The sequence below is a fragment of the Bufo bufo genome, chromosome 5 (genome assembly GCF_905171765.1).
Source record: "Bufo bufo chromosome 5, aBufBuf1.1, whole genome shotgun sequence".
Taxonomy (NCBI): domain Eukaryota; kingdom Metazoa; phylum Chordata; class Amphibia; order Anura; family Bufonidae; genus Bufo; species Bufo bufo.
In genome coordinates this window covers 357,064,770-357,080,077 of record NC_053393.1, presented here as the reverse complement: position 1 = coordinate 357,080,077, position 15,308 = coordinate 357,064,770, and the positions used below count along the sequence as shown (strand labels likewise).

The 15,308-nt window shown below is 43.7% G+C and overlaps 1 protein-coding gene across 1 annotated transcript in view; it reads right to left on the bottom strand.

Moving 5' to 3' along the window:
- Nucleotides 1-15,308, bottom strand: part of GABBR2 (gamma-aminobutyric acid type B receptor subunit 2) — a 940,304-nt gene that overhangs the window by 406,092 nt on the left and 518,904 nt on the right. The window contains exon 8 of the mRNA XM_040433083.1: nt 9,863-9,923. Coding sequence (XP_040289017.1) covers nt 9,863-9,923 — 61 coding nt within the window. The remainder of the gene's footprint in view (nt 1-9,862; nt 9,924-15,308) is intronic.

The following is a 15,308-nucleotide window of genomic DNA, read 5'->3' as shown; positions in this document are numbered from 1 at the left end:
GCGCAGTGGCCACTGCCCCTCCCCTCCTCTTCCCATCTGACTCTTCATTGGCGGCAGCAGCAGCAGAAGCACAGGGGGAGGGAGACACTGCTTCCTTCTCCCCTGTGCTGCTGAGGGAACACGGAGAGCGCTGTCAGCAGCGCGATCTGTGTTCCCCATACGTCATCGGAATATCGGCAAAATAGATGCCGATACCGATAATGGTCAAAATCCTGAATATCGGCCGATAATATCACTAAAACCGATAATCGGTCGATCCCTAGTATGGACATCTGTACGCTGCGCTGGGACACAGAAGTGGATGTGCTAGCTGATGGTGCTTGCGAAGGTTCAGGTGCAGGGTGGGAGGCAACCGGGCCTGCATCTTGGACAGGGGATTGGCCAGCACGTAACTCAGAGGAAGAGGAGGCAGAGGTGTGACCCGCAGACACTGATTGTGGACCCAGTCGTTCGGCCCACCTATTACGGTGATTTGATGCCATGTGGCGGATCATGCTGGTGAGGTTGCTAGTGTTCACCTCCCTGCTCATTTTGGTACGGCACAGGTTGCAAATGACAATTCTTTTATCGTCCGCACTTTCCTCAAATAAGCCCCAGACTGCGGAACACTTACCCCTTGGCAAGGGAGATTTCCACAAGGGGGTGCCCCGGGGAACAGTTGCGGGCCTGTTTGGTGTGGCCCGCATTCTCCCTTTTGCCACTCCACAGCCTGTTGCGGTGCTGCGGATCCCTCCCCCTCTGTACTGCTGTCCTCACTCGGCTTGCCACCTTCCCAGTGTAACGGTCACGTCCACACACACACAGGGGGAAGGATAGTGACCACTGCGCTCCACCCTCACCCCTGGACCTGCCTACTTGCCTCATGAGTCCTGATGACAGGGGACAACTGGACGACAGTCCCTAACTTAGGATACGTGCAGGGAAGACAGACAAGACAAAATACGGAACATGAACAGACCGGGTCAGAACCAAGAGAGCTACGCAGTACAAAGGGTTAAGCAAAGAATGGTCAGGAGAAGCCGGGGTCAAATACCAGGAGAGTAGAGAAGTACAAGAGGAGTCCTAAGAGAGTAGTCAGGTGGGAGCCGAGGTCACAATACCAGGACGGATGCACAGTACAGGAGGAGCAGGCAAAAGGATCGTCAGGGAACGGAATCAGGTGAGTATTCAGTAGTCCAAAAAATAGCCAGGAACCTAGAAATTAACAGGCAACCTGTGGCTAGCAGGCTGCCTGTATTTATAGTGGGGAGTGAGGGTCATGTGACGTGGCCAGCGTCACATGTGGCCAGACTTAGGAGCAGGGAGCCACCCAGCAGTAAAGCCGCCCTGGGAATGAGGTCAAACACAGATCCTCACTCCCAAAGCTAAGCAACAGTTCTGCGGGCAATGGGGGACCGAGTGCACCTTCGGAACCCCGTACACCCCAGTTGGGTCAGTGATTTCATCGTCCACCACCTCCTCTTCCACTTCCTCATTCTGGTCATCCTCCTGACTGTGACCTAACAACAACCTCACATATTGCCAACTGTGTCTCATCCTCATCATCAACCTCTTGAGACACTAATTGCCGTTGACTTATTGGCAACTGTGTCTCATTATCATCATCCACCCTTTGAAACACTAATTGTCATTCCCCACCGTCATCTTCTTCTGACTGTGGATGCTCAAGAGTTTGGGCATCGGTGCACACGATCTCCTCATGTCCCTCTTCAAGCAGGCTTAGCGAGAGGCCCAAATCAAGGAATGGCGATGAAAAGAGCTCCTCGGAATATCCAAGTGTGGGATCACTTGTTTGGCAAAACTCTCCATGGTGGGAGGAAGGAGGATCAGGGTGAGGATTCTGCTGACCAGACTCTTGGCTACTGAGACTGGACTTTGTGGAAGACAGCTTAACAGACTGGAAGCATTATCTGCTGCAATCCAACCGACCACCTGGTCGCACTGGTCTGACTTCAAGAGTGGTGTCCTGCGCTGCCCTGCAAACTGGGACATGAAGCTAGGTATCATGGATAAGTGTGTGTTTCTTGTGCTCTGGCAGCAGGCACAGTTTTACCACACCCAGGGCCACGGTCTCTGCTTGCACCATCAGCAGCACGGCCACTTCCCCGTCCCTTACTGCTTGCCTTCTGCATATTAAACGGTATATATGCTTTCAAGTATGTCACACGTACACTAGCGCAGGTTTTGTAAGTGCACGCGCAAATAAATTAAACTGAATGTCACTGATATTTAAGATGTGCAAACGTTATAAAGGAGATGTAGCGCAGGTAATGTTGCTGCCACCAGCAGCAAAAATATTAGTCTGAATGTCACTGATATTTAGGATGCGCAAACGTTATACAGGAGATGTAACACAGGTAATGTCGCTGTGACCAGCGGCTAATAAAAAAATGACATGGAATGTCACAGCTATTTGGGATGTGAAAACGTTATGCAGGAGATGTAGCGCAGGTAATGTAACTGTCCGCAGCGGACACAGTCTACGGAAAAAGTACACTGGATGTCACAGATATTTTTAGGATGCACAAACGTTATACAGGAGATGTAGCGCAGGTAATGTCACTGTCCGCACCGTCTACCGAAAAAGTACACTGGATGTCACAGATATTTTTAGGATGAGCAAACGTTATACAGGAGATGTAGCGCAGGTAATGTCGCTGCTGCCACCAGCAGCTAATAATACATTTCAGGGAATCTCACAGGTATTTGGGATGCGCAAACGTTATACAGGAGATGTAGCGCAGGTAATGTAACTGTCCACAGCGGACACCATCTACGGAAAAAGTACACTGGATGTCACAGATATTTTTAATATGCGCACACGTTAAACAGGAGATGTAGTGCAGATAATGTCGCTTGTCCTCAGCGTCTACAGAAAAAGTACACTGGATGTCACAGATACTTTTAGGATGCGCATATGTTATACAGGAGATGTAGCAAAGGTAATGTCACTGTCCCGCAGCGTCTACGGAAAAAGTACACTGGATGTCACAGATATTTTTAGGCTGCGCACACGTTAATAGGAGCTGTAGCGCAGATAATGTCGACTGTCTGCAGCGGACAAACAATTGCAAGCTATTTAGCGCAGGTTGTGCTAATAATATATACTGCTGCTAGACACAACAATTATCCTTAAAAGGACTTTTGGGTCTCTAACACAAACCCTGCCTAACAAAAATTTTTTATTAAATTCCCTACACTATCTGTCCCTTCTACAGCACAGCTCTCCCTGACTAAGACTGGCCGAAACACGTGTCATCGGGTGCTTTATAGCACCTGATGACGCGTTTCGGACAGCCAATAGCGATAATGCCAGTAAACAACATGGCTACAGCATTACAGTGAGTGGCAGTACTTAGCTGCACGTTTATTGGCTGCGTAGCAGCCAACAAACGTGCGTGGAGGAGACTCGAGCATCGCGCTCCAGCACACATTGTATTCGGCCGAACACCGAGATGTGCCGAGCATCGCGATGCTCGAGCACACATTGTATTCGGCTGAACACCGCGATGTGCCGAGCATCGCCGATGCTCGACCGAACTGGTGTTCAGCCGAGCATGCTCCGATCAACACTACTGTTTTGGCATGGTTTTAAATTATTATTATTTTTTTATGTCTTTGACTTCCTGGGGTAGATCGTATGGAGCAGAATTTCAAGACTATATTAGTAAGTGCCATTTAGTCATCTTACATTCTTCAAAAGTATCCAGAAAATGGCCAACCCCTTTAAATTGAATGTGTCATCAGACCTATTGTTTAAATGGCATTTTTATGTTTATACTATGTAAAGATAGACCAGGCACTCTATATATGTAACCAACAGACGAGATATTTATTATAAAATCAGTTATCTAAAATTGCATAAAATAACAGCATAAAGTATCAGCATAAAAAAGTAGCACTAAAATATCAATAGTAGCAATCAAACATATATAGTATCAAAATAGCAGCAGTAAGTAACAAATAAACAAATAGCAGCAGTTAGCAGCAATAAATGTATCAAAAGGCAATGGTGTTTTAAAGTCCGTCCACATAAACCACAGATACAGATCGTATATCCTCTTTGACTGCAGCAGAGGATATGGCGCTTAATTAGAGGCCAGATATAAAAAATATTAACGTCTTTTCTCAGAGTAAATTTCCCACATTCGGGTCAAAGTATCTTATGTCTTTTACAGTTCCACTCCTGGCTAATTTTGTTTGCGCATATATAGATCGCCAGTCTTTGCAATATCACGGAGAGAGAAAGAGGTACAATGCGGTAAGCAAGGTGGCGTCCCACCTAGTTGTATTTACTCATTCAGTATTACCTTACTCTTATTCCTCTCCCGTTTCTGAATGCCGACTCGGCGTGGATATCAGCTGACTCTGTATCCAGTATCGTCAGCAGATTCTGCGCTCGGTGAAGTTAAATATCGCCAGGGTTTTTCGTTCCAGGAGCTTGAATCAGATTCAAAGGGGACTCTCTGCCAGCATGCCTGTGCAAGGTGTAACCCATACGTGTTTCGGGGACGTGGCCCCTTCCTCAGTGGAAGGGGCCACGTTCCCGAAACACGTATGGGTTACACCTTGCACCGGAAACGGGAGAGGGAGAGGAATAAGAGTAAGGTAATACTGAATGAGTAAATACAACTAGGTGGGACGCCACCTTGCCCCTTACCGCATTGTACCTCTTTCTCTCTCCGTGATATTGCAAAGGGACTGGCGATCTATATATGCGCAAACAAAATTAGCCAGGAGTGGAACTGTAAAAGACATAAGATACTTTGACCCGGAATGTGGAAATTAACTCTGAGAAAAGACGTTGATATTTTTTATATCTGGCCTCTAATTAGGCCCATATCCCTCTGCTGCCCAGTCAAAGAGGAATATACGATCTGTATCTGTGGTTTATGTGGACAGACTTTAAACACCATTGCCTTTTGATACATTTATTGCTGCTAACTGCTGCTATTTGTTTATTTGTTACTTACTGCTGCTATTTTGATACTATATATGGTTTGATTGCTACTATTGATATTTTAGTGCTACTTTTTTATGCTGATACTGTATGCTGTATATTATGCAATTTAGATAACTGATTTTATAATAAATATCTCGTCTGTTGGTTACATATATAGAGTGCCTGGTCTATCTTTACATCTAGTTTTTCTTTGCCTTCAGTGGCTGGGTGGGCACTCAGACAAGAGCACACTGTCTCCTAACATTGTCCCAGCTGGAGTGATCACAGATACTCTTTTCCTTGTATTTTTATGTTTATCATTAGAGATGAGCCGAATCGAAATCCCAGGAAGTGGAATTCGATCCGAATTTCAGGATAAATACGATTTGCTTCAAAGCCGAATTTCCTCGTGCTTCATGTAAGCAAATTGATTTAACCTGAAATAGTGTAAAAAACAAAAAAAAATTCATACTTACATCCTTTATTTGCTCGCGACAGTGTATTAAGGAAGTCCAATTGATATAAGGTTAACTTCAAACCATGATCTGGATTGTATGGATCAATTGTTAATTCAATAATGTAATAAACTGCCCTTTTATATCCCCCCCAAAAAATTATAAGAGATGATAAATCAACACTTGGTATCACTATATGCAGATATACATACCAAAAAACGGCATATGCATTTTTGGTACGATTTTTCACATAACACCTTCTCATTCATTCCAATAATGAAGGGATAATATCCCATGTGTATAAAGTGTCCGATAAGCTTAGAAATGGCATATTCAATGTTTTCTTGAAAGTGCTGGTAATCATAAATTCTCCAAGACATGTTTGGTGTTTTGTAAGCAGTAATCTGGCATCCCAACGAGGATTCCTGAAATTCCTTAATACATCTGTGGATCCACAAGGATTGTAACATTGATGTTACTAAGGACTACAACTTTTCTATCAATCCTATACAGAGGGTGTTACCCTACCCGCTCTAAGATCCGGTGATAAATCACAGAGATTGCTTCCTGATCACGTGGGACGCCATGCGGGACGCCATCCGACTTGGCTGGCAAACACAGTGGGGTATAGACTACACCACGGCGCAGACATTAGGAGCGATAATGTAACCTGAATGTTTTATACAACGTTCATATATACAAATATACTGCTCTATTGATTATCTCAGGATTTTTTGGACTTGTGATCTAATACAGAGGATAACTGTAACATATGAAGAGGGTACTGTAAGATCCTCGGACATACTAACTTTCTAATAACAGGAAAGGAATCATCTGTGAAGTTACTCTGCTTCACTGGGAGCTCCATGTGACATGCAGCAGGGATTTTAATATTTCCTAACAAATACTAATTGTCACTAATAAGAAAGTAACTAGTGGCGATTTATATCTGATATACCCAATATAAAGTCACATCTAGTATGGTATTCTATAGGATGCAAGAATTTCCGTACATCTGAATATATGATCTTGTGATATGTTTTGATGATATATTGTACTTTTTTATATATATGATTGCTGCTCTTATTTGAGATACTTACTGATTACTAACCTGCATTCCATTGTAAATCACCACAAGGCAGTATCTTATTTGAGTTTTGAGAGGGTTTTATGTATATTAATAAATGGCCAATCGCAGCGCAGAGCTCACAGCCTTGGAGAAGAAGACGCCCAGGAGAACAAGGGCAGTCTCCTCCTACTATAACCAAGTCCCCTAAGTCTCCGCCTACTATAACCAAGTGACCGAACATACCGGAGAATCAATGTAAAGAAATCTGCAGCACTCGCCAGTATGAAAAATCCAATGGTGGTTTTATTCCAAAAACAACAGGATAATGCAACGTTTCGACCTTCCTTGGTCTTTTGCTTGAAAAAGACCAAGGAAGGTCGAAACGTTGCATTATCCTGTTGTTTTTGGAATAAAACCACCATTGGATTTTTCATACTGGTGAGTGCTGCAGATTTCTTTACATTGATTTGACGTCGGGACCATCTGCCAAGATCCCCATCTGCTTGCACCACCACTACCTGTAAGGTATTTATTCATGGCTGTCCCTATTTTTTGGGTTCAGTAGTGCTGCCAAACTTCTGCATTTATCGAACATACCGGAGGGCATAGCAGGAGAACGGAGCGGTGCCCTGGGATAATAGTAAGTGCAGTGAGATCCCTGGACGCCGCTGTATATATCATGATACTTAGTTCACAATGTTTTTCTAGATGAAAGGTCCTCTTTAACCACCTGTTTTTCCCGATCTGAGCTCCTGCAGTGGGAAGAGTACTTAACTGTTCTGCCCGAGTTGGGCTCGGGTAGAGAGTGGAGGGGGAGGGCTGCTTTAGATGCTGCTATCTCCTGAATAGTAGCAGCTAGAAACATGCAACTGGTCTTGTTTGAAAGCTAGCATTCCAAGCTTTCATACCAAAATGACAGTATTAGTCCAAGCTACAGAGGAGAAATCACTGCCGAGTTGGGAATAATCGCAGGTAAAACCTGCTTATACTTTCATTTCAGCTGCATTTGCAGCATCCTGATTTCTATCAGTGATATCTTCCCTGTACTGAACATATTGCTGTCATTCTGGTATTGTATGGAAACTTGGAATGACATCTATTGAACAATACAAAATACAATAACAAACCAGAGATATGGGCAGTTAAAGCAGCTGCCCCCTCTCCTTCAATCTGGAGGAGAATGAGGGAGCAGCTGCAGAACTGACAGACTGCAGGAGGAGGGAAAAAAACTGTAAAAATATATAGAAATGTGACATTTTTATCATTCTAGTGACCCAGATAATAAAATTAGATTATTTTTACCCACACAGAGAACGCCCGTAAAAAATTACACCAAAATAATGTCCCCAAAATTACAGGGTTTTTTTATCTTTCCCCCTAAAAATAAAATAATAACAGTTATTTGATACACTATATATACCCCAAATAGTTCCTAAAAACCTACAACTAATCCCGTAAAATAAAATAAAAAACATTTAGAAGAAAAAATGAAAAGTTATGACTGCTAGAACACAAAGGTGGAAAATATTATTGGTCCTTAAAGCTAAAATTAATGATGTCACTAAGGGGTTAAAAATGCAATTATGTCCCCTGAATTGTTCGCCAACAAGATTTACTGCAGACACACAATAAAAAAAATGACATTTTTGGGAGAACTTTAATGTGACTGTTAAGAAGTTAAAGGGGTTGTCCGACCTTCTTAATATTGATGACCAATCCTCAGGATAAGTCTTAACACATGATCGTCGGGGTGCTACGACCCGACACCCAGCACCCAGTCTCCTCATACAGTGACCCCCCCCATCCAGCACCCCCCGCCCGATCTGATATTTGTAGCCTGGACAACCCCTTTTAAAGGTTCTTTTCCTCTGAAATTATCCCTCAGATATTTGGAAACGTTTTATAGTCTTCTACAGCTCTTCTTCTAAATATATCAACATACTAATTTCTTTAAGATTATATCATATAACCTAATTACTCTTACAGTAAAGTAACCTAGAATTTGATTGCACTCTTCCTGGGAACAAGATATAATTTTAAAGATAATGTACTCAGAACTCACCTTTTTTGGTCTAGGTGAGGCCACACAATTGCCCATGAATTATGTTTTCTCCACTTAAAGTAGTGTCCCTTGTAATATCCAGTTTGCTTTGGAGTGCTACGAAGTAGACCTATTGTCAAAACTATACGTTAAAGGGGTTGTCCCATCTCAAAATTTATGGCCTATTGCTAGGATAAACAACAAATGTCAAATAGGTGCTAGGTCCCCACCTCAGGAAAACCCCACTTCCTATCTCCAGCTGATGTTTGGCTATCCTAGCCGATATGTTCATAATAAGATAGGACAACTTGTTTAATTCTTGTCCCCCATTTTACACTCACAAAATAGTATTGAAGGGGTTGTGTCACTTCAGCAAGTGGCATTTATCATGTAGAGAAGGTTAATACAAGCCACTTACTAATACATTATGATTGTCCATATTGTCTCCTTTGCTGGCTTGATTCATTTATCAATCACATTATACACTGCTCGTTTCCATGGTTAAGACTATCCTGAAATCCAGCAGCAGTGGCCGTGCTTGCACACTATAGGAAAAAGTGCGGCCTCTATGGTGGCCAGGACCATGGGATGCTCACATAGGCTGGTCAAAAAAATAAATATATGTTAGGACCGTGCTACAATATTGGGTAGAAAAATGCACAGTTTATAATTCTCAGGTGTTCCTTTCAACTCGATCCTCAGTTGATCTCCTTCTTCATCACCATCACTTCAACCCTCTATACCGACCAGCAGTAAGCAACTCATATATATTCTCCTTTATCCACAATACCAGATTAAACCGCAGCCACCTTTCCTTCAAAAAGGAAATCAACATAGGTCAGACCTGCTGGTAAAAAGCATTCAATATCTTTTATTATATCACAGAGTTTCCCTCTTTCACAATCGCCTATACATATAAATGCTGCCCGACCCGGGTTTAGCACCTGCTTCGCACATAGGCTGGTGATTTTTTTCTATAGTGTGCAAGAATGGCCATTGCTGCTGGATTGCAGGGTGGTCATAACCACGAAAACGAGCAGTGTATAACATGATGGAAAAATGAATCCAGCCAACGAAGGAAACAATATGGATAATCACAATATATTAGTAAGTGGCTTGTATTAGCCTTCTCTACATAATAAATGCTATTTGCTGCAGTGACACAACCCCTTTAATTTATATTATAAATATCATGCATATTTTAGTGCAAAATGTAACACCCTTTCATTTATTAACACAGTGATCCTCATCAGCTTTTCTGTATATGACCTCTCATCCAATAATAACATTTGCTTTCCATACCAATGGATTTGTATCATATGTTAATAACGTCAGTAGTACAAATCATATGTTACCTTGAAACTGGGTAAATTTGATTGTGCCCATTCTTTCTCCATTTCTAAATACAACTTGCCCCTAAAGAAAAAAAAAAACATTTATAAGAACCAGTAAAGGATACATCATATTTTACACTTAATATATTGAAGGAACATAACAGCAATAACATTAAGACCCACTGCCTAATAGTGTGTAGACCCCCCTCGTCCTGTCAAGAGCTCCTGTCAAGCTCTAACCCATGAGGAATGGACTTCACGTGACCTCCGAAGGTTTTTCAATCCCACAGATCAGATTATGGTCTGTCGGATTTGTAGGTCAAGTCAACACCTTGAACACTTTATAACTTTCCTCAAACCATTCCTAAATATTTTTTTTACAGTATGACAAGCATGAAGAGACTTAATTGGTCTGTGACAATATTAAAGGGTCAAGCAAACAAATTAGATATAATGCTTAGTATAGACACAGGGTCAGGGCATACAATACTATGTTGGAATTCAGACAATGACATAACTAGAAGGATCCAGACATAGACTTGAGATATAAACTCCAACACAGACAGAGAGATTTCAAACAGACCAAACCACAACATGACATGTTGCACAACCGGGGCAGGTCACAGAACTCAAGAGACATGTTTCATGCTGAGACAGAAATCAGGAACAAACTGCATATAGCAGACCTAACTAACTAATTAGATGAGAAGATGCACACAAACACAGCCACGGAAAAATAAAATCTGGCAATACAGAACTGAGGGGAGATACAGGCACATTGCCACAATTCACAACACAAGTAACCGAGACAAGGATACATGGAGCAGTGGCAACATGAACTCCCATTGAACGTAATGTCCCAAATAAAACCCACCAGCTGCCAACACTGGCCCGCACAGCTCGATCACATCAACTGAAACGCCATTGTCATTGACAGCCAGCAACCATCGCCTTCATTTTCAGTGGTCTATGAACAAGACCAATGAACTGCTACAGACTAGAACCGTATTGTTTTTAGTTACTAATCCAGGTTTTATTTGTGATCTAGTGACCACCGTTTAGATTACGGAGGTCACATGGTGAATGTGTCAATCCTGCCTTTGCTGTTGAGCAGCACACTTCCCCAGCTGCTACTGTGATGTTCTGGAATCCATTGCACATGACAGTTTGGGCACTCCCAGTAATAATACGAGGGACAGTAACAGTTATATGTTCAGGTCACTCTGCGGCCACATGTGTTGCCTCTCATAGCAGGGCTTCCAACCAGCATTTATCAGCAAGATAATGCTCACCTACACACTGCAAGGGTTTCTCAGGAACGTTGTTAGCAGACTGGAACATTTCCTATGTCTGCCTGGTTGCCAGATATATCAGCACTCAAGCATTTATGGGACCAGCTGGGACACCAGCTTCGGCAACCTACAAGCGTGCAGGATCTATAGGCGAAGCTGCAACATATGTTGGGAAATGTAAGCATGATACCATACGGAATTTGTCTCCATGCCTACCCGTATCTTATTTTGTATCCAGGCTAGAGAAGGCTCAGCAAAGTGCTAGAGTCTCCTTTCAATTGCATACTTTTGTCCACTAAACTTATCTTTTCACTCTAATATTGAAATCACTTACATATATGATTTTTACATTCAAACATGGAAAAAAAAAATTGATCCCATTAAGGCCTCATGCACACGACCGTTGTGTGCACCCGTGGCCGTTGTTCCGCTTTCCGTGATTTTCTGCGGACCCATTGACTTTCAATGGGTCCGTTGAAAACTCGGAAAATGCACCGTTTGTCATCCGTCTCCGTGATCCGTGTATCCTGTCCGTCAAAAAAATATGACCTGTCCTATTTTTTTGACGGACAACGGTTCACGGACCCATTTAAGTCAATGGGTCCGTGAAAAAACACGGATGCACACAAGATTAGCATCCGGGATCCGTGTCCGTAGGCTACTTTCATACAGACGGATCCGAAGATCCGTCTGCATAAAAGCTTTTTCAGAGCTGAGTTTTCACTTCGTGAAAACTCAAATCCGACAGTATATTCTAACACAGAGGCGTTCCCATAGTGATGGGGACGCTTCTAGTTAGAATATACTACGAACTGTGTACATGACTGCCCCCCTGCTTCCTGGCAGCACCCAATCTCTTACAGGGGGCTGTGATCCGCACAATTAACCCTCAGGTGCCCGCACCCCCCTCCCTCCCCAGTTTTAATTTCATTGGTGGCCAGTGCGGCCCCCCCCCCGGCACCCCCTCCCTCCCTTTATTGTATTATCATTGGTAGCCAGTGTGCGGCCCCCCCCGGCCCCCCCTCCCTCCCTCTATTGTATTATCATTGGTGGCCAGTGTGCGCGCCCCCCCTGGCCCCCCCTCTATTGTATTAATATCATTGGTGGCCAGTGCAGACCCCCCTCCCTTTATTGTATTATCATTGGTAGCCAGTGTGCGGCCCCCCCTCCCTCTATTGTATTAATATCATTGGTGGCCAGTGTGCGGCCTCCCCTCTCCCCCCCCCCGATCATTTGTGGCAGCAGAGAGTTCCGATCGGAGTCCCAGTTTAATCGCTGGGGCTCCGATCGGTAACCATGGCAACCAGGATGCTACTGAAGTCCTGATTGCCATGGTTACTTAGCAATATTAGAAGCATCATACTTACCTGCTGCGCTGTCTGTGACCGGCCGGGAGCTCTTCCTACTGGTAAGTGACAGATCATTAAGCAATGCACCGCACAGACCTGTCACTTACCAGTAGGAGGAGCTCCCGGCCGGTCACAGACAGCGCAGCAGGTAAGTATGATGCTTCTAATATTGCTAAGTAACCATGGCAACCAGGACTGCAGTAGCGTCCTGTTGCATGGTTACCGATCGGAGCCCCAGCGATTAAACTGGGACTCCGATCGGAACTCTCCGCTGCCACCAATGATCGGGGGGGGGGAAGAGGGGAGGCCGCACACTGGCCACCAATGATATTAAAACAATAGAGGGGGGGGGCACACTGGCCACCAATGATAATACAATAGAGGGAGGGAGGGGGCCGCACACTGGCCACCAATGATAATACAATAGAGGGAGGGAGGGGGGCCGGGGGGGCCGCACACTGGCCACCAATGATAATACAATAGAGGGAGGGGGGGCCGCACACTGACCAACAATGATATTCAAACTGGGGAGGGAGGGGGGTTTGCCCCCTGCTGCCTGGCAGCCCCTGATCTCTTACAGGGGGCTATGATACGCACAATTAACCCCTTCAGGTGCGGCACCTGAGGGGTTAATTGTGCTGATCACAGCCCCCTGTAAGAGATCGGGTGCTGCCAGGCAGCAGGGGGCAGTCATGTACACAGTTCGTAGTATATTCTAACTTGAAGCGTCCCCATCACCATGGGAACGCCTCTGTGTTAGAATATACTGTCGGATATAAGTTTTCACGATGTAACTCAAATCCGATGGTATATTCTAACATAGAGGCGTTACCATGGTGATGGGGACGCTTCAAGTTAAAATATACCATCGGATTGGAGAAAACTCAGATCCTATGGTATATTAACTCCTGACTTTACATTGAAAGTCAATGGGGGACGGATCCGTTTGCAATTGCACCATATTGTGTCAACGTCAAACTGATCCGTCCACATTGACTTGCATTGTAAATCAGGACGGATCCGTTTGGCTCCGCAACGGCCAGGCGGACACCAAAACGACTTTTTTTTCATGTCCGTGGATCCTCCAAAAATCAAGGAAGACCCACGAATGAAAAAAACGGTCACGGATCACGGACCAACGGAACCCTGTTTTGCGGACCGTGAAAAAATACTGTCGTGTGCATGAGGCCTAACTCTTTCTTCGTGTGTTATTTTTCTATTTACAGTTGCAAGAAAAAGTATGTGAACCCTTTAGAATGATAAGGATTTCTGCACAAATTGGTCATAAAATGTGATCTGATCTTCATCTAAGTCACAACAATAGACAATCACAGTCTGCTTAAACTAATAACACACAAAGAATTAAATGTTAACATGTTTTTATTGAACACACCATGTAAACGTTCACAGTGCAGGTGGAAAAAGTATGTGAACCCTTGGATTTAATAACTGGTTGAACCTCCTTTGGCAGCAATAACTTCAACCAAACGTTTCCTGTAGTTGCAGATCAGACGTGCACAACGGTCAGGAGTAATTCTTGACCATTCCTCTTTACAGAACTGTTTCAGTTCAGCAATATTCTTGGGATGTCTGGTGTGAATCGCTTTCTTGAGGTCATGCCACAGCATCTCAATCGGGTTGAGGTCAGGACTCTGACTGGGCCACTCTAGAAGGCGTATTTTCTTCTGTTTAAGCCATTCTGTTGTTGATTTACTTCTATGCTTTGGGTCGTTGTCCTGTTGCAACACCCATCTTCTGTTGAGCTTCAGCTGGTGGACAGATGACCTTAAGTTCTCCTGCAAAATGTCTTGATAAACTTGGGAATTCATTTTTCCTTCGATGATAGCAATCCGTCCAGGCCCTGACGCAGCAAAGGAGCCCCAAACCATGATGCCCCCACCACCATACTTCACAGTTGGGAGGAGGTTTTGATCTTGGTGTGCTGTGCCTCTTTTTCTCCACACATAGTGTTGTGTGTTTCTTCCAAACAACTCAACTTTGGTTTCATCTGTCCACAGAATATTTGGCCAGTACTGCTATGGAACATCCAGGTGCTCTTTTGCAAACTGTAAACGTGCAGCAATGTTTTTTTTGGACAGCAGTGGCTTCTCTGTGGTATCCTCCCATGAAATCCATTCTTGTTTAGTGTTTTACATATCGTAGATTCGCTAACAGGGATGTTAGCATATGCCAGAGACTTTTGTAAGTCTTTAGCTGACACTCTAGGATTCTTCTTCACCTCATTGAGCAGTCTGCGCTGTGCTCTTGCAGTCATCTATACAGGACGCCCACTCCTAGGGAGAGTAGCAGCAGTGCTAAACTTTCTTTATTTATAGACAATTTGTCTTACCGTGGACTGATGAACAGCAAGGCTTTTGGAGATACTTTTATAACCCTTTCCAGCTTTATGCAAGTCAACAATTCTTAATCAGTAGTCTTCTGAGAGCTCTTTTGTGCGAGGCATCATTCACATCAGGCAATGCTTCTTGTGAAAAGCAAACCCAGAACTGGTGTGTGTTTTTTATAGGGCAGGGCAGCTGTAACCAACACCTCCAATCTCATCTCATTGATTGGACTCCAGTTGGCTGACACCTCACTCCAATTAGCTCTTGGAGATGTCATTAGTCTAGGGGTTCACATACTTTTTCCACCTGCACTGTGAATGTTTACATGGTGTGTTCAATAAAAACATGGTAACATTTAATTCTTTGTGTGTTATTGGTTTAAGAAGACTGTGATTGTCTATTGTTGTGACTTAGATGAATATCAGATCACATTTTATGAAAAATTTGTACAGAAATCCATATCATTCCAAAGGGTTCACAT